Source organism: Astatotilapia calliptera, chromosome 22 (assembly GCF_964374335.1).
Source record: "Astatotilapia calliptera chromosome 22, fAstCal68.1, whole genome shotgun sequence".
Lineage (NCBI taxonomy): Eukaryota > Metazoa > Chordata > Actinopteri > Cichliformes > Cichlidae > Astatotilapia > Astatotilapia calliptera.
In genome coordinates, this window is record NC_137442.1 from 28,081,802 (window position 1) to 28,101,398 (window position 19,597).

The following is a 19,597-nucleotide window of genomic DNA, read 5'->3' on the forward strand; positions in this document are numbered from 1 at the left end:
ATGTAGTGTTTCCAAACTGTTACAATGTGTATTGATTGCTGATGACACCACTCTGTATTGCTCAGGTAAAAACCTAGAACAGCTTCTGAAAAGGAGTTAAATATATTAAAAAAAACTGGTTTGATGTAAATAAGTTATCATTAAATATAAGGAAAACAAAATTGATTATTTTTGGCACTAGACAAATGAAAAATGTATCTAAAATCAGGGTTTATGGAATTGAAATTGAAAGAGTGAATGAAAATAAATTTCTTGGAGTGATAATTGATGATAAGCTGAGTTGGAAGTCTCATATGAAAACAAAAATGTCAAAAACCATTGCTATTCTCTATAAAACAAAGCATGTCCTGAATAAAAAAATCATTATACACACTTTATTGTACTCTGTTGCTTCCATATATGACTTACTGTCTGGAGATATGGGGTAATGCATATAAAACAAATACTCTTCCTATTTTCAAGTTACAAAAAAGAGCTATAAGAATTATAAATCAATCAAACTATATAGAACCAACTAACATTTTGTTTATTAATTTGAATACCCTGAAATTTCTATGATTTAGTTGAATATAAAATGGCACAGATAATGTATAAAGCACAAAATAACTTGCTTTGCCCCAGTACTCAGTTGTTTAAAAACATGTTTAAAAATTGAGTATTAGAAAAATATATAAATCAAGAATGAAAAGAGCAAAAATAATAATCCGGTTGTTCAGTGATGACACGACGAATCCTACTTCCGGGTCTAAAGTAGTCTGCGTTTAATATGGCTTTTGTGTTGTTAACATGTTTAATGTTATGTATTTTCTTCTATTTGATCTCAAAAAGCTCCTAAAACAGTCAGTGATCCCTGTTGACCTCCCTCGGCTTTTATTACCACTAATCATTTATTTAAAGCTCAGTTTTTAAAACCTTAGGATGTAACTACAGCCTATGCAGCAGTATATGAATGACTAACCTCGTATTGTGGATGGATTATCTCAGTTGTTCTCCTGGCTGAAGTTTGGTCCTTTTACAGCATCCTGCCATGCGATTACATTTGTTCCTGACCACCGAGAACACTCACGTTAACTTTTATCGAGTGGAAAAAAAGTTAGCTTGTTTATATTATGCTAACATAGCTGTGTCGCTAGCGGTCACGTAGCACATCATTATATACCAGCTAGCCAAACTTCAGTAACCCTACAAGCGTCACTGCTGTTTAGTTTTCTGTCTTCATTTATGCTGGAAGTGATAGCAGAGCTGTACGTTTTAATTTGTTTCCAAAACCCCGGAGTCAGGACATGCTATATTGTATTTAGATAGAAGCTAGCGAGCTAACTCCCTGCTAACTTCTAACTCCGTTAAATGTCATAAATTCCGTTTTCATGGATGCCTGGATGTTAAACTCAATTGTTACACCTGGTAGAGCAGAACGCTGATCATTTTATTAAAGATGAAAGACTTTAGACAGTTTTTCAACTCTCAGTAATGCCATAGTGATTGTTTGATATATGGACCTGCAGCGGAGTTTAGACCCAGACACGGCTAGTGACGTCAGACTGAACAACCGGATACAGAAACTCTTGACTGTTTTGCTTTGATGTAGTTACTTATCTAAGGTGGAAAGTTTTTTTTGTTTGTTTGTTTGTTTGTTTATTTGTTTTTGCTTTGCTTTTTCTTTGCTTCGAGCCCTGTGTACAGGAGCTGCCAACACGTTCTCACTCCCAACTCGTCAAACGTGTGACGCATGGTCAGGCCCCCTCTGCTGCACATATGGACGCGCAGGGTACCCCTCTCGCGTCGGGAATTGACGTGAAGGGTCCTCCGATTGAAGAGATTGCCGCGGAAGTGGCTTTTGTCGGTATATTTAGACATTTTCCAAATCACATTGTAACGACCTATACTGAACACAATAAATTATATAATGCAGGCAACTATCTGAGAGAAAATTATTGCAGATAAAACTAATTACAGGCTGTTATTTGTGTATAGATTCTTGCATTGACGGAGTGAGCGATGTATGCTGGGTAATGGCACAGCTAGCGATTGGGTGAATTTATTGCACCGGTTTTATAAACTGTTCTACAATCCTTTTGATATTTGAAAATCTGTCGATCATTCTGCTACAGCTGTAAGATATCTTCTCCAACTCCTCTGAATACATGCAGTCATTTTACCGTCTGCTTTGGCTAATCACGCTCTTACGTATTAAATTAAATTAAATGCCTAATAAAAAAGCTGTTCTTTTTTATTAGGCAAAAACATTTTCGGCAACAGAGCGCTTTCTACAAGAACTCCAGAGCTCACTGAATGATTCTTCAGACGATCACCATGAAGCACCACCACCAAAAGCTCCTCTTTTGGCTTCCTTGAACTGGAGCACAAGAAAAACTCTTTTTTCAGAGAGTTGGAGGGCCAAAAGACCCCATCTGGTGAATACCATGGCAGCTCAAGAAAGTGTGTCGGAACATATATGCCAACAATGTGGGAGCAATCCAGCTGTGCTTCGTTGTCGTGACTGTCTACCACGCCCCCTTTTTTGTGATAAATGTGATGTCATCATGCACACCAGATATGTCCTTCACAATAGACGTGCCATGACTGCCGGATTCTTCCAGCCATTGCCTCCAACAACTTACATTGTAAATAAGACCCTTTGCCATGATGGTAAGTTCTGTGACTAAACTTAGTATGTTTACTGTTTATACATTTCCCTTACGCTCTCTCTCTCTATCTCATTTTTTAAAAAAGTTGATGCTTCCTCAGCTCTCAACTACACTGTTAGCTTTGAGCTGTTAAGTTGTTTTTTTTATTGTTTCAAGTAAGGCTCAGTTGGTCCTACCATATCTTAGTCACATTTCAACGTTTTACTTCATAGTTAATAAACTTATTTAAATCATATGTTACGCATACATGTTGACTTCTTTAGCACGACTTGTACCTGTGGAGAGCCCAGTCACAATCTGCGGCTGTCCACCAGAGTGTTTGAGGGTCAGACCAGGGAAGGTTGTTGCTGTGGTCACAATGAATGGTAAGAAGAACTTCATTTTGTCCTGACTGACAACCATCTGTAAACAATTCACCTAAAACTAAACCCTCACAAGCATTGTTGCAGTATAGTCTGAGACAAAAAGAAGACCTAACCCAAAGATAATAAACTTTTACTCTGGAGTCATGAGTTTTTCACTTTTCTAGGACATTACAATCTCAGCATGCCAGAGCTGAGGTGTGAGACATGTGAAGCTTCTTGGACTGCTGGAGTAGATGACCTAAATCTAAGTGATTACTGGCCCGCTACCCTTCACTTTTCTACTTTGTACGCAACAGATGTCTTCTTCACATTTGAAGAAATGAAGATGGCATCACCCGGACTCTCCTGCAAAGCATTTTTAAAAATGCTTGATCAACGAACTCTCCACTTTGGCCGTGTGAGCATTTTAGTTTATGCATCCTTTACAGTATGGTTCTTCTGTGTTATTCAGGATTTAAAAGTCACTTGTAGCGTAGTTGTTTTCTCTTTATGTCTTTCATTTTAAACCAGACGGGAAAGATCTCTGCAGATGGCTTTCAGAAAAGTTTCTTTGAGTGGGAAGCCGTGAGATATGAATTAGACAAGATTTTAAAGGAGGATCCCTTCACATGTCATGCATGTGCCCCAGACATGCTTGCAATTTCAGTGGATGGAAACCGCAAGCATTACCGTTTCAAGAATGCAGCCAGGTACAGCAAAATATGTGTAATACCAACGTTTGTTTCAGACAATGTGACTATAAGGTGCACCAATTAACTTTGGACTTACTTTGTATGACACCATAAAGTATACTGTATTGCTATTTTGTTCAGATCTGAGGAACTGGGCATCTTTGAAGACGCCTTCATAGCAAAGGATGAAGATGTGGGAAGATTTGTGGACTACATACACAGCACATCCAGACATGTAAGATTGAACGCTCTAATTACATAGACATAATTATGTTAACCTTTAACACTCTGTTGAAGAGATTGTGAAAAGACATTGTCACCAGCTATTTAATGCATTTTAGGTCTCCGGACGAGGTGTTTGTGGAGGGGAGTGGTCAGCAGCCAGAGAGACCTCCCAAAGATCCAGCAGCAAGGTGGATGAGGAGGGACTGGAGCTTGCAGTGTGTAGGCATGGAGTGCTGCTCCGTACTCTAAATATGTACAGGGGTGAAATTTTTGCTTATCCCTTGTACCTGCAACAAAAGCTGGCCAATAGACATATCACTTTTTTTTTGTATGGATGTTACCTGCAAGTATTGGCCATATCTTGAAAGAGTAACAAAAAGCTGTCCAGAGCTCCAGCACCTTCTTAGCATGAAGCCATTTCTTTCAGTCTTTCATGCTAAAACCCACGATTTCAAATGTGAGGTATGAAATTCTGACTTTAATGACTTTATCTGAACAATTGCACATCAACATTTTGTGTAATTTGTATTTTATCTGTGTGTGTGTGTGTGTGTGTGTGTGTGTGTGTGTGTGTGTGTGTGTGTGTGTGTTTTCCAGGTGAAATGGAGTGGAGCATATCAAGATGGGGCTGGTTTGACTCTAGGGGAGGAGGTAGAGCAATGTAATGCCTTTTTGTCAAGGATTGCAGTTACCACAAAACATATGTCCAAAGCAGGTGAGAAGGCAAATCCTGCACTAGTTAGATTTTAAGTGTGTAATTATGATGAAAGTGGTAACACTACGTTTTCTGTGTTTGCAGGACGGAGTGACATGCTAACTCTTATGACCATGCGCTGGAATCAACAAAAGCTAGACCAGTTGGCCACCTCTCTGACCCATCGATATCAGAAGGTAATGATATTGTTACTTTATTTTTAGATGATTACTCCTCTGTGTTCTTATTATTTGGAGTAAACATGTGTTTAGTGTTTTTTGTTTGTTTGTTTGTTTTTTAATCTCAAATTGACAATGTAGGCCACAAAAGCTCTTCTAACCCAGCTTCAGAACCTGGAGTCCTTAAAAGTCCAATTAGCAGTGACTGACAGTCAACTGGATGAATGGGTCAGTGATGTAAAGGATTGGGCAGAAGGTGAGCAAAAACTGATTCAAAAATGTGATGCAATTGTACAATGACTTTATGTAAGTGTAGCTGTGTTATTTCTTCTAAGCAGCAACAACAAGCACAAGTGATATTGATCCCTTGGTGAGCAGAATCGAAGTGCTTGTAGCGAGCATAAAGAGACGATCCCAGCGTCTGTACAAAGACACCGATGGAAATAAAGCCCGTGCCAAGATTCGTCGCAAGATCAGAGAAGAGAAAGGAATCTTGACTTCTGCTGTGGAAAAATACAACAGAATGTTTCCAGACAAAGAAACTCTGTGCTTGGAAGAAATTCTGTCTGGTGACACAAGCTGGCCGTGGCAGCGGGCACACAGCGGTAGTTGTACATATATGTTGTCTACTTTCAGCATATCTGACATATAATGAAACCCTAAGCTTCAGGTGTTGACCTAAAATCATTTACGACTTCAGACGTTCTTTGTGAATTGATTTATAACTTTGTTATAAATGCATTTCAGACTCTGTCAGCCTTACAACAAAGAGAGGGGCATTCGATATCATCATGGCAATAAGAAGACTTGAGGAGGAAAAGAAGATTCTTCTTACAGAGATGGACCATCACTGGAAATCTCTTTCAAAATATGATGATATCCTGAAAGAGCTGTCCGGCCTGTTTTCCAATGAGATATTTAAAAGTATGTATTTAAGTAATGCATACAAAACACTGACTGTTTCTTAAGGCATTAAAGCAGACTAAATTATATGTTCTATTTTTAAGGTTCGCATTGTGGCCTAAGTGAGGAGGGTTTGAGAGGTCTACAGAGCATCATCCTCAGAAAACGACAGAATGTGAAACAAAACAAGCTGCACGCAAGACAGTGTTACATGCAAGTTTTGTCAGGAGCAAAGAACATTAACCTTGATCATACTTCCGACGATGACTTTTACAGTGACTCTGAATTTTCTAATTAAAGCCGGTAATAAATATCTGTAATATATCAGTTTGTCCTCAAAGTTATATCAACTTCCTACCTTGCAGGTTTAATGCTGGGGGCCCCAATTTTTTCAAGTTGGCCATAGACCAGTCATTGACAGTGCATTCCCAAGACTTCATCACATCAATGCATATAGTTTTTTACAAAGACAGCTGGCACATTTTTATTTAATGTCATTCGTAGAGCTAAAAACAACCCTGTTACACTGTTTTTAAACATGCATTTTGGTAATACATAATAGTACACTGTTATGTATCAGAGGGAGATTTTGTACTTTTTACATTTTTGTCATGTTAAGTTACTGTAATATATTTTTGGCTCACAGAATTTACAAGACATATTGAAATGTGATTGATAGAACTTTGTAAGCAAATTTCAAGTATGCTTGTCACAGGTGAGAGTTTTCAGTCTTGAGTATTTTGATGTACATGTTAAGTATATTTTCATGGTATGTATCATTCGTATCAACAGTATCAATAATGTTTGAGTGCATTACTAGTACTTGTGCTTATTTTTAAAATAATCATACTACAGTACAGTAGGCAGTTCAGCTGATTCTGTCACAACAACCCTGATCCACAAATTAACTTTTGGATATATAACTTTTTTTGTTTAGTTCCAGTTGTACAGCGATGTGCTCAACCATATTTTTTTTAAAATTTAGAGTATTAATTGATCCAGTGGTTACTAAGCCTACAGTGTCTTAGGGTGGACCAACATCACTGTAGTTTATTTGTTTTTATATTACCAATGACCACAATCAAATAAAGTTGAAAAATAACTGTCAGTTTGATGTTTTCATGCAGTTTCAATGGATCATTTTGTCACCACAGTTAAAATTTAGCGACATTTATATTTCCATGACAAAGACATAAAACACATTTCTGTTTAATATAGTTATGACTAGACTTGATATGTAAAAACTGAAAATGACTGCCAATCATGTAAGTAACTTGTGAAAAAGAACGTAGAAATCTATTTCACAAACAAAAACAATTTCTTATTATGCAACCCTTTCAATACTATAGCCCACACCAGATCAAATTTAGGTATTTGTGACACATACAGCACATAAATTTATTCCACAAAAGGAATAGATGGATGGCCACTATGGAGAAAGGCAGTCCTGAAACTTCATCAGGAGGACAAATCGTTGTGTGCATCAACTTCACAGTGTCTTTTGGTCTTTTATCAAAAGATATTTGCCATTTTTTAGTTTCTTTTAAAGTTCTTGGTTAGGTTTAGGGATTAAAGACCAAATCCAGATTATAATATAAAAATATTGTGACACATCATCAGTAGTGGGCCTTGGATTCATTGGGTGTTTTGGCCCTTACCAGTAGACACCCTCATAAATGGAGGCCCTGCCAGGGTTGATCAGGCCCCGCGGTGTGTCACTGGTTGATGTGAAATTGTTATTTCTCTTCTACTTTTTCCTATTTAGTTTTCTACAATTTATTTTCTTCTATCACTTCACTGCAAAACGATAAGTACTATTTAGGTCTTTAGTGCTTAAAGAGCCTCACTTCTTAAAGAGATAGAAAAGGTGAAAGAGAAAAGAGATAACATAGAAGAGAGGAGAGCCGGAACTGGGGCATGTGATCTGGCATCCCATACCTCCGCGCCCAGATCGGGCTGTACCCTCTACATCTCCACTGCCTCCCACAAACAGGAAAAAGAGCTGAGGGTAGAAGCAAAACCTTTTTTCATTCCTGCCTTATGTTTCACTACCATGAGGTTAACTGCACAGCCCCAGGAGCCCTGAAACAGCTGTATCAGTCAACAAGGCTTCAGGTCTATCACAGTACAAATTATAGTGTTATGTTTTCTACCCTTTTGATGCCCCCTGCTTAGGTAGCTCCACCACAGTTTGATCAATTCTGGGCATGTGTGTTGCGGATAGCTGACTGCCCAAGTGATCTCAGCCCTCTTTAACCACAGCCAGTGATTGGCCCACTCAGCAGTGTTAGCTAATTTTCTTATAACCTGCAGCAGCACCTGTCCTCTGGCTCCAATCTCTTTAAGCAGTTTTGCTATTGTACTGGCCCCTAACCCTAAATAGTAGTTCAGGTCGTATCTCTCAACAGAAACAGCTTAATTCTCTTTCTCCTATGACGGCCAATATTTGTTAGTAATCTTCTAAAGCCAAAAATGACATAGTCCCAATATACAGGGTTAGGTGCTGTTAGAGCTCAGAGGGTTGACTTAACCCTCTAATAATCAATGTAGTTAAAATACTCAAAAGAATGTTGTCAGTGGTAATGGGACAAAGCCACATTCAATGTTGATTTTAATTTGAAAATATGTGTACATAATCTAACATGCTTATTATTTGTGGGGACATCACACTTGAAATGATTACTGGTAGTGCAATTTGACATTTTCTGTGTTCTATGTATACATTATATGTGCAAAGCAGAAAAAATAATATTTGCATAGAGAATGAAGTTATATAACAGTGTAGGTGGATCAAGGCCAAGTCAATGTTGAGCATCTAAGAAAATTATGAAAGTTGATACTACTAGTAATGGAAACTTTCAGTCTCAACATCAAACAGTACTACAAGTTCTCACATCTCAATAGACCTTTGATTTTTTATTTTACTTTTCATTGACAGTACTCAGTACAATTTCACCAGCCTTCATACTTTAAACTAAACAGAACACCTGTTTACAATAACAACTTCATATGAGAAACAAAGGGAAACAGACTGATGTGTTTTATGGATTGAGTTGCTAGCTGCGGGTCATATTCACCGTAACAATTATAACAGCCTACACTCACTTTTTAAAGAATGTAGCAAATATAAATGCTGTACAAAAACATTCAAGTTAAGAACACAGAACTACTATTGTAGTTAACAACATAAGATAAAGTCTTTTTTTACGTAACACAATGCATTTTAACAAGTATAAATATTTGTCTAACATTTCTAAACAATCAAACTGCTGAAAATGAACATATCCAGTCTGTGAACAGAGAAGATCAATGTGACATCTGGATGTATGGACCTTTGGTTCCACATATTTCTGAAAGTGTTCCTTGTAGACAGTACACAACTTCAGTTTTCAGACATTATATCTTACTTGTTTGTAACATGGAAAAACAAACATCACAACATCATAAGAAGACTTCCTCAGTGGCTGAAGGAGGTGGCACATCTGGCATGGCAAAGTGGTGTTGAAATTCACTGGCTGGCTCCCACGTGTCATCCCAGATTTTCCCACTGGAAAATATAATTATTGAAAGAAACAACACCAAAAACATTAATATCATGTTGGGGATTACTTCGTGCTTTTTATGTTTAACACCAGAGGTGGAACATGATAAAGACATTTCCTTAAGTACTGTACTAAAATGCAAATTGTCATTTTTATGGATATTTTCAACTTCTGCTACACTATTTGTAATTTAGATGGATTACAAACAAAACACTACTGTACAGTTACACTCGACACATATGAAAGACTTAGTTATTGTTTTTCAGTTGAACATTTCATAATATCCTTTCTGTGAAGTGAAAATAAAAATTGTTCAAATGTGATAATTAGTTTCTTTTGGATTATTATAAAGGCTGTTGTTTACTCTTTAATTTGTAGAGATTCATTGCTGTCACACAATTGTAATGCTAGAAATACAGTATGCAAAACAACTGAAAGCTTTCACAGTGTGATATTAGTACTTCTTTGGAAAGTTCAGAATCTGAATACTCCCTCCACTGCTTAGGCGATTTATCCTTTGGCACACATAAATCTGTGTAAGACATGGACAAATTCTCTCCACTTTGTCAAAATCCTGATAGCTTTTATATATTTCTTACAATTAATGTGAGTGCTCTTATGGCCCCAGCACAGTCCAGCTGGAATTATTCCCAGTACTTTTGCATCTAAGTGAGACACTACGTGTGTTTTCTGAACAGTTTCAAATATATTTCTTATTAAATTTGTTATTTTATGATTCGACAAAGATGGCAAACAACTTTGCAATAATCCTTAATTGATTAAATAATTGAGATAGGATAAGAAAAAAAGCGAGAAGTAAGACGTGACAAAACACCTGGTTTTCCATTTTCATTTGTGCTCCAAAAAGGTAATAGATGGAAACAGAACATTCTCAGAGAATGAAATATCAAGAGCTTCTTACCAAACAGAGCAAGGCAACCAACGCACTTTTACTTCTGTGTTCCCCTAGACAGAAGGAATCAGAGAGGCAATCGTTAAATAACATGGTTAATGGATAGGTGTCTTCATAAAGCTTGTGTGTAATCCAGTGTGCACACCTGAGACACACACAGACCCATGTAAACACACTTTGATAGATGTGTAGGTATGTGTATGTAAGGCATTTCTGTTTATAAAAAAAATAATAATAGGATTTTGAAAAGCATGTATCCATTTGTGGCATTCACAAAAAATTATTTTGATCACAGGTTTAGTTAACTGCGTCTATCTGTTTTTGACTCTGGCTATGTTCTTTTCCTCGGAAAGTTTGACGTACTTGTAACATCATACACTGACATAATCAATATCATCCCATTATGAATTGTTTGAATTGTGTCCATTTAAACACTTCAAACTACACATGATTATCTACTATTTATAGTGAGACAGGGCTGGTCAGCATATATCAGGATCTATAAATTGTGCTTTCTATGATCCTGATTCAACAAGAACAACTGAGGATATAGGCTTACACAGAAAAAAATATGATCCTTCCTCATATACAGTCATTTCTATGTTAGCCATGTAGGTTTTTGTAGCAAGATGTAGCAGTATTCAATGTCTGTGATTAATTTTGCAGAATTGTTTAAGAACAAACACATGAAATACAATACAATCTTTTAATGTAATTCCATTAATCATTTCCCTTCACTAATCTCAAAAGTACATTTGAATTTACCCATGTAGCACAGTTCATGGCTGTAGTGCATGGATGAAAACAACTTGAGATAGGCTCACTGTAAAAAGTCTACTGAAAAGCAAATGAAAACATTTTAAGTATTACCTCATTTATCCTGCTCTCAGTGACTTCTTCAAACTGGAACACCTTCTGCCTACTACATCTTCGACAGCCTAAGAAATGAAAAATTACATTTAAAAAAAACATAAGACTCTGTATACACAAGAAATCAAATATGAGTTTTCACTCAAGAAGTGAAAATCTGTAATATCCTCCTGATTGCCATACTCCATTTGTCCTCTGGGGTCCAAAAGTGAACCCACCTCAGTTGAGTTTTTTTTTTAAAGTACATACCATAAATTGTGAATCAATTCTGTGTAAAAACTTAGTTTCACTTAGGACCAACAAATTAACAAAAAAATTCACCCTTCATTTTGCAATTGAGTGCCACCAGACCTTGTTTATATAAATGCATACACTATTTGTTGAGAGAAACTAAAATGTTCTCTCAAAGTGCGTTTTAGGTTTCTCAATCCAATCAAGTTGAATTACAAAGTCCTCTTAACTAAAGTAAGGGATTGACCATATTTAATTATAGTCTTTTTATAGTGTACACCAAAATGCAGCTAAATAACTAGTGAATAATACTTTGCAATGGTTTGTTAGTTCTCTAGGACAACATATGTATCATTTTTGGGTAAGAAACTGAAAAATCTCAAGACATAACATGCAAAGCAATACTTACTCTTTCTCTTCTTATTTTCATGTTGGCCACCCTCACTTAAGGACTGGGAGACTGTTTTTGTTCTCAATCTTGTTCCTTTATCTCCTTCTTCTGTTCCATGCTCCCAGTCTTTCCAAAAAAAGAAGAGAGACAGAAGCACCTCACAAACAACCTCTCCCACCTCTCCACCACCTTTTAAACCCGCAGACCAGCCATCTCTGCAGTCTCTTCATCCACCTGCTAGCCACGCGATCTCCCAGTCTCCCAGTCTCTGTCTGCTCGTCTGACAGGCTCTTTGGGTGCTCCTCGAGGAGCCTAGAAGATTGATGTTCCTGGGTGGTCATCTCAGGCTGCTCCTTGGCGAGGCTCTCTGCTTGCTTGTTGATCAGGGTCTCTGCCTGTTCTTCACTGGGGATCTCTGCGTGCTCTTTGATGTGGGTCTGTTTGTCAGCACAATGCTCCTTGGTGGCATTCTTGGACTGCACAAGCTGCTGTTCTGTGGGGGTATTGGGGTGCACTGGTGTGGAGGTTCCTATAAAACATATTTACTTTCATAAAAATATTTTTCAAAAAAGGCCTTATATTTAGCAGGAACTACACTTTGGCTACGTTCACAATGCAGGCGAAAGCGCAGCAAATCCGATTTTTTTGACCCTCTGCGACCCATATCCGATCATGGTCTGACAGTGTGAACGGCACAAATCCGATATTTTCAAATCCAATTTGGGTCACGTTCGTATGTGTTACTGAATCCGATACATAGCTGATATTTTAGAAAGCGACTGCTGTTTGAACGGTCCTGTCACATTAAATCGATCTTCCACGTCACTGACACAAGACAGACGCCAATTATCAGCGCCAGAGAAGCACCACAGAAGACATCATGAACGCTTCCTGGCCATCCAGCTAAACTGTTGGGAAGACAACGTTGGAGAAACGTGAACATTTTATTTGCAGATTCTGACAGAAATCTGGAACTACTCTTTGAAGCACCGCTCCTCTCTAAAACAGCAATAAGGATCATTATTAGGCCATATGTAAATAACAAAATAACTTAAAGCAAAATTGGGAAACATAAAGTCTCAAACAAGTCTTTATAATAAGGGCCATCAGTCAAACAATACTGTTTGGTCTGGGTCTAAACAGAGCGCAATGTGTGTGACGTCTTCTTTTGCGCATGCAGGCGCTTTGGGCGTTCACACTAGAGCGCGTTTGCTGTCACATTTTATTTGTAGTGTGAACAAGCAGACAAAAAAATCTGAATTGAGCATTAAGACCTGCAGTGTGAACGAAGCCTTTGATAACATATCCTTCAATGGTTATTTAATGACCTTAAAATATACTTACACAATTTGCTTAAAGATTAATGAAGTATTCTGATTGTGAAAGCAAGTTGAGACGACTTGTTGTGAAAAGTTGCTATATAAATTAGCATTAATTAACTGGACTGAAAGTATACAACAGACTTCACTCTTACCCTTAGACAGTATAAATTCATAAGCCCTCTGCATCTTCTCCAGGAAATTTCTTGTAGTAGAAGTGGGGTCCAAATGGGTAATAACATCTGCTACCCACTTATGTGAATCCTTGTCTTTTTTGCCAATAAATAAAATGGGCTTGTAGCCTATAGACTCAAGTTTCTGCACCTGAAATTAATAAAAAAAATAGTTGGCACAAATTAGTCAAACACAGCCTGTTGTTAAATGGTAAACGAAATGACTCTTATATAGCGTTTTCCTACTCTCGTGGAGCACTAAAAGTGCTTTATACAACATGCAATATTAACCCATATTCACACCAGCTTCTTAGAAGTTTCCATTTAAGCATTCACACACAGCGATCGTGGCTCAAGAGTTGGCAGTTCGTTTTGTAATCGGAAGGTTGCCGGTTCGAGCCCCGGCTTGGACAGTCTCGGTCGTTGTGTCCTTGGGCAAGACACTTCACCCGTTGCCTACTGGTGGCGCCAGTGTCCGGCAGCCTCGCCTCTGTCAGTGCGCCCCAGGGTGGCTGTGGCTACAATGTAGCTGCCATCACCAGTGTGTGAATGAGTGGATGACTGAATGTAGTGTAAAGTGCTTTGGGTTCCTTAGGGACTAAGTAAAACGCTATACAAATACAGACCATTTACACATTCATACTGATATGAATACATACAGCCACCACTGATGTATTACAGTTAAAGTAATTGTTTGTCTTTAGCAAAATGTAGATAAAATATTGTTGCATGTTCTCAAAAGCACATATGATGAGCTGTGTTAATGTGCCAGCAACATCTTATAACAACTTAATGATAATATATGAAACAAAAATTTTTTTACTTACTGCAATACGGGCAGAATCAATTATCCGGCAAACATTTCTGTTTTTCAAGACAACTTGTGCCCACTGGCTATCCAATGATTCTACTTTTTCTTTTAGCTTCTTTTTGCTGGACAGACTTCTGAAGCAGACATAGCAGGTTCTTCTGCTTGCCTGATTGGGAGTCTGGCAAAATGTACAGGGCCTGAATTTGGGGCGTGTCATGTTGAAACAAAGAATAATTACAGACAGAAAAGGCAGCAGACAGACAAAAGGCAAATTATAGGTTAACCAGCACACTGACAACAAGAAAAAAGCTGAAGAGTTAAAGAGACAGAAATGCGGATAGAAACAGAGAGACAGACCAATAAGGACAGCAGTAAGAACAGATACAAACAGACTGACGTGGCTCTTAAAAGTGCCTTTAGGAGTTTTTCAAAAAGCAGATGTAAGAAGGAATCAATCAATAATAGGCTGATTGATGAAGAACCTGTTTAGAAAAAAAAAATATTCAGAATTCAGAAGCACCTTATAAATAAATATATACATTAAACCCTATTGTAACGATTTAGATAAACCCTGTTTAGTGTCCATTTGTATTTCATTTGCAGCATAGATGATCGGTCTGCTATTTAATGATTATGTAATGCTGTTATTAAGTTTAAAATCGAGAGAGAGAGAGAGAGAGCCAGAATGAGAGAGAGAGCCATAAAGAGAGAGCTAGATTGATAGATAACGTCTATCTTCAATTTGAGCATCAACCCAATCTGGCAACACTGACCCTTATTAGAACCCTCAAACTTTACAAAGTGGCAACAACAGCAAACGTCAGCACACACTTCTCTATCACTGTACCCTGGATGATGATATATGATAAGCTTAACTTGATAGGCTAACAGAAATGAATTTAGCTAACTTACAGCACATGTGGTGTGGTAACATATATGCTATTAAATGTTAAGTCATTCGCTGTTCTACGAAATTGCTAATCTTAACCCATGGAACTGCTTTGTGAGCTCACTGTTTCGGGTTTTTCTTTTTGGTTTTAAATAAGAAAAATAATTTAAAAAAATCTACAGATTCAGATTCGCACTTACCTGTGGTACGATCGAGTACGTTGACGTCACTGCCGCTCATCTAATATGATAAAAAAAATAAACTTTCTCAAAAATAAACAAGTGAGTCGCTGTGAATTCCTTAACAGCACCGAAAATGTTTTTGCATAATGTTTTTTTGCCGAAAATGTTTTTGCCTAATAAAAAAGAACAGCTTTTTTATTAGGCATTTAATTTAATTTAATACGTAAGAGCGTGATTAGCCAAAGCAGACGGTAAAATGACTGCATGTATTCAGAGGAGTTGGAGAAGATATCTTACAGCTGTAGCAGAATGATCGACAGATTTTCAAATATCAAAAGGATTGTAGAACAGTTTATAAAACCGGTGCAATAAATTCACCCAATCGCTAGCTGTGCCATTACCCAGCATACATCGCTCACTCCGTCAATGCAAGAACCTATACACAAATAACAGCCTGTAATTAGTTTTATCTGCAGTAATTTTCTCTCAGATAGTTGCCTGCATTATATAATTTATTGTGTTCAGTATAGGTCGTTACAATGTGATTTGGAAAATGTCTAAATATACCGACAAAAACCACTTCCGCGGCAATCTCTTCAATCGGAGGACCCTTCACGTCCATTCCCGATGCGAGAGGGGTACCCTGCGCGTCCATATGTGCAGCAGAGGGGGCCTGACCATGCGTCACACGTTTGAAGAGTTGGGAGTGAGAACGTGTTGGAGCTGCATGCAAAAAGATGTTTTGTTAAAAGGGTTGGCGTAATAAGCAAATGCTTCAGCCAATACCTTTTGATTAGCCTTGTCTCATGCTTTCTTGCTTTGTGGTAGATCTTTGTTCTGTATTCATTGAGATATTTGAATGCTAATCAATAAAATAAAATAAAATAAAAAATAGTAACCATCCACAACTATTTTCAGTTGCGGATGATAAAGGATTCAGAAAGTTTATTCATGCAGGTCCATATAACAGAGAATATGCATCTTCTTTTTGTTTTCATATTATAATTTATATTTAATTGTGTTGTGGTTTGCCGTGTTTTATGTTGTTTCACTTTAAATTTGTAAAAGGAAAAAGCTGAAAATTTAAATAGTTATATAGTATTATATGATTTATTTATTACATTTTATGTGGAGTGAATAAATAAAAGTATATTTATGGTGGCCCCTACAGGCAAAGCACATACAAACTTCAAATCTATGGCGTTATTTTTGTGCCACTATTCTGAGCGCACGTAAAAAAGGTTTGCAGGTGCAAGTGTTGCATTTTGAGGAGAAATTTATTTTGAGCGAAGAAAAGCTGAATTTGAGTGAACAAAATTCATTGCTGCATGCAAAAAATGTATATCCGTGTTTGCTATTATCCATATACACACGCACAATAGCAGCCCCTCTCGCTCAGTTTTTGTATTTGCGCTCGCAATGTGTCGCTCACGCTCTCAACATTTCTGCCCGTGCGCGCTCAACTCTTTCTGTACACCGTTATATTTGTGCCACAAAACCAGCCAATCACAGACTTGGATGCAAAAAAATCTGATTGGCTGTTTTTGTCTCCAATCAGCTCGAAAGGACGAAATGCAATATCCCAGAATCCATTTCGTCCAAAGCTCAAACGAGGCAGTGGCGGAAGAACACAGAGTGGCGGAGTTTGAAATATTACTCTTTCTGGGACACAAAATAAACTTTTAAGATATTTTCATGTTAGAATGTAGCTGTGTGAACTTCAAATATCTGCTCGATTTATCAAGACATCACATATTTGCATAAGTGCTCCAACGTTTTCGGAGATGCCTGTTACCCACCAGCTGACCGGGTGGGAACTCGGGTTAAACATAATATATAAGGCTGAACTGACAAAAAAATCACCGACTACACCACCAGGTATTATTGGAAAAACCATAAAGCCTTTGAACGAAAACAAACGCTGTTGTGACAGTGATGTACACTGTTTTGTTGGTATATATGTATGATTTGTATCACCTTCATGTTTCCAGCTTTACAGCTGTGGCTCCAGCAAACATCAGCTGATACTAGAAATTAATTTTAAATAAATTCTAACAACAGCTGATCAATTTTGAACGTGCTGCTGTTGTTGTTTAGCGCAACATCCGCTGGTTTCCTGTTTCTGGCGCAAAGTGGGAGATAAACAAACGAGAGACGATCAGCTGATCATTGATCAGTTTCATGATTGAAGTAGCAACAGGAGAGGGAGGGAGAATGAGGAGAGAAGAGGCAGCTAAGACACAGAATAACTCCAGCTTTGTGTCTTTTTTATTCTCGCTGAAGTCTTTTCCCCTCAATACGGATGTATTGTAATTGGTCCAGCCCAGAGTTGATTATTACCAGTTAGCTAATCCACCACCTTTCATTGTTTATACCATTACAAAAACAAACAAACTAACATAAAAATGAAAAATCACCATTGGCCCACCGGGCAAATGCCGGGTAAATGCCCAATGGCCAGTCCAGGTATTCGGTCAGCTGGTGGGTAACAGGCATCTCCAAAAACGTTAGAGCACTTATGCAAATATGTGATGTCTTGATAAATCGAGCAGATATTAGAAGTTTACACAGCACCATTCTCGCATGAAAATATCTTAAAAGTTTATTTTGTGACCCACAAAGAGTAATATTTCAAACTCCGCCACTCTGTGTTCCTCCGCCACTGCCTCGTTTGAGTTTTGGACGAAATGGATTCTGGGATATTGCATTTCGTCATTTCGAGCTGGTTGGAGACGAAAACAGCCAATCAGATTTTTTTTGCATCCAAGTCTGTGATTGGCTGGTTTTGTGGCACAAATATAACGGTGTACAGAACGAGTTGAGCGCGCACGGGCTGAAATGTTGAGAGCGCGAGCGACACGTTGCGAGCGAGCGCAAGTGCAAAAACTGAGCGAGAGGGGCTGCTATTGTGCGTGTGTATATGGATAATAGCAAACACGGATATACATTTTTTGCATGCAGCAATGAATTTTGTTCACTCAAATTCAGCTTTTCTTCGCTCAAAATAAATTTCTCCTCAAAATGCAACACTTGCACCTGCAAATGTTTTTTACGTGCGCTCAGAATAGTGGCACAAAAATAACGCCATACAAATCGTGTACGAACCCTGAAGCACGTACAAACTCCAAAACACGTACAAACTCCAAAGCACGTACAAACTCAGAAGCACATAAAAACTCAAAACACGTACAAAACACAACAGAAATGCTCCAGGATGCTAGGGGCTACACAAGCCAGCAAGTACCAACGACCGGATTTGGTGTGTTTATTTATTTATTTTTTCATTATTTGACTATATATGAATGCTTGTGTATAAATACACAAACAATACACATATGCTTTCATGCTTTCAATTGTGTAATTTAAGTGATCTAGGTAGCTCTGTTTTGGAAGTTCAGTTCATGCTAGAAATGTGTTTTGGAGTTTGTACGTGTTTTGTCTCTAGGGGCCACTGCATATATTTATATATAAACATATATAAATAAAAACACTTTTTTTACCTTAGTAATTCCTTTTGTGCATAATTTTATATTATTCTTAATAATAAATTAATTAAAGCAACAAAACAACCTGAAGAGCCAGTTCGGAGCCGAAAGAGCCATCTCCACCATTATTGGACTCATCTCGGACGGGGATGAGTCTGCCTACAGGAGGGAGGTTGAACGTTTGGTGTCCTGGTGCAGCCACAACAACCTGGTGCTGAATGCCCAGAAGACAGTGGAGATTATTGTGGACTTCAGGAAGCACACAGCTCCACTCCCCCCCATCATCCTGACTGACACCCCCATCACCTCTGTGGACTCATTCCGCTTCCTGGGTACCACCATCACCCAGGACCTGAAGTGGGAGCCCACCATCACCTCCGTCATTAAGAAAGCCCAGCAGAGGATGTACTTCCTGAGGCAGCTGAAGAAATTCACCCTGCCAACACGGATGATGATACAATTCTACACTGCAATCATCGAGTCCATCCTCACCTCCTCCATCACCGTGTGGTACGCTGGAGCCACTATCAGGGACAAACAGAGACTGCAGCGTGTTGTGCGCTCTGCTGAGAAGGTGATTGGCTGCAGACTCCCATCTCTGCAGGACCTGTACACCTCCAGGACACTGGGGCGTGCAGCTCGGATCACAGCTGACCCTTCTCACCCTGGACACAGTCTGTTTGAGCTGCTCCCCTCAGGCAGGAGGCTCCGGTCCATTCGCACCAGAACCTCTCGCCATAAGAACAGTTTCTTCCCCTCTGCTGTTGAACACATGAACAATAACCGTATGACTGTTCCCACCCCTAACACATGACCCTACGCTGTGTTCACTGCATCATTCCATGTTTGGCACTGATCACCACCTGCACTCATGTATATATCATGTATATATCTATCTCCTTAGCACTTTTAATTCTTATTCTCATTTTTATTTTCATGTCTATTTAAGCTTAATTTATAACAGTATGTTTGCACTGAAGCACCGCAGCAATTTCCTAATGTTGTAAACCCGCTCAACATTTGGCAATAAAACCCTTTCTGATTCTGATTCTCTTTTTAGTGAGCCGAACTGAAAGAGCCGGTTCTCTAAAAAGAGCCGGAAATCC

The 19,597-nt window shown here is 38.3% G+C and overlaps 2 protein-coding genes across 7 annotated transcripts; one reads left to right on the forward strand and one right to left on the reverse strand.

Moving 5' to 3' along the window:
- Positions 1-699: 699 nt before the first annotated feature.
- On the forward strand, positions 700-6,793 carry LOC113015420 (uncharacterized). 6 transcript variants are annotated; one of them, XM_080296219.1, is made up of 11 exons: positions 700-2,649; positions 2,912-3,410; positions 3,524-3,702; positions 3,826-3,919; positions 4,026-4,128; positions 4,507-4,624; positions 4,709-4,800; positions 4,924-5,038; positions 5,118-5,387; positions 5,530-5,706; positions 5,790-6,793. In XM_080296219.1, exons 4-11 carry the CDS (start codon positions 3,870-3,872, stop codon positions 5,981-5,983), a joined length of 1,119 nt encoding a protein of 372 aa, XP_080152345.1. In that variant the 5' UTR covers positions 700-2,649; positions 2,912-3,410; positions 3,524-3,702; positions 3,826-3,869; the 3' UTR covers positions 5,984-6,793. The 6 variants fall into 6 exon arrangements, 5 of the variants coding, with proteins under 5 accessions (XP_080152345.1, XP_080152347.1, XP_080152348.1 ...); XM_080296221.1 differs by having other exon boundaries at positions 5,121-5,387; XM_080296222.1 differs by having other exon boundaries at positions 701-2,649; positions 4,026-4,132.
- A 1,795-nt stretch (positions 6,794-8,588) lies between these two features.
- LOC145423719 (uncharacterized) lies at positions 8,589-15,118 on the reverse strand. Its single transcript, XM_080296475.1, has 6 exons — positions 13,952-15,118; positions 13,107-13,275; positions 11,651-12,161; positions 11,011-11,078; positions 10,150-10,193; positions 8,589-9,232 (listed from the first exon to the last, which is right to left on the reverse strand). The coding sequence occupies exons 1-3, from the start codon at positions 14,150-14,152 to the stop codon at positions 11,791-11,793; spliced, it is 741 nt and encodes a 246-aa protein (XP_080152601.1). The 5' UTR covers positions 14,153-15,118; the 3' UTR covers positions 8,589-9,232; positions 10,150-10,193; positions 11,011-11,078; positions 11,651-11,790.
- Positions 15,119-19,597: the final 4,479 nt, after the last annotated feature.

Excerpts from the sequence above, each read along its gene's own strand:
- LOC113015420 (XM_080296219.1), top strand. The coding sequence starts at position 3,870 with ATGAAGATGTGGGAAGATTTGTGGACTACATACACAGCACATCCAGAC. Across the intron at positions 3,920-4,025 it reads TACACAGCACATCCAGACAT|GTCTCCGGACGAGGTGTTTG; the intron begins GTAAGATTGAAC and ends AATGCATTTTAG. Across the intron at positions 5,388-5,529 it reads GTGGCAGCGGGCACACAGCG|ACTCTGTCAGCCTTACAACA; the intron begins GTAGTTGTACAT and ends AATGCATTTCAG.
- LOC145423719 (XM_080296475.1), bottom strand. The coding sequence starts at position 14,152 with ATGACACGCCCCAAATTCAGGCCCTGTACATTTTGCCAGACTCCCAAT. Across the intron at positions 13,276-13,951 it reads TTGATTCTGCCCGTATTGCA|GTGCAGAAACTTGAGTCTAT; the intron begins GTAAGTAAAAAA and ends TATTAATTTCAG. Across the intron at positions 12,162-13,106 it reads TGAATTTATACTGTCTAAGG|GAACCTCCACACCAGTGCAC; the intron begins GTAAGAGTGAAG and ends TATGTTTTATAG.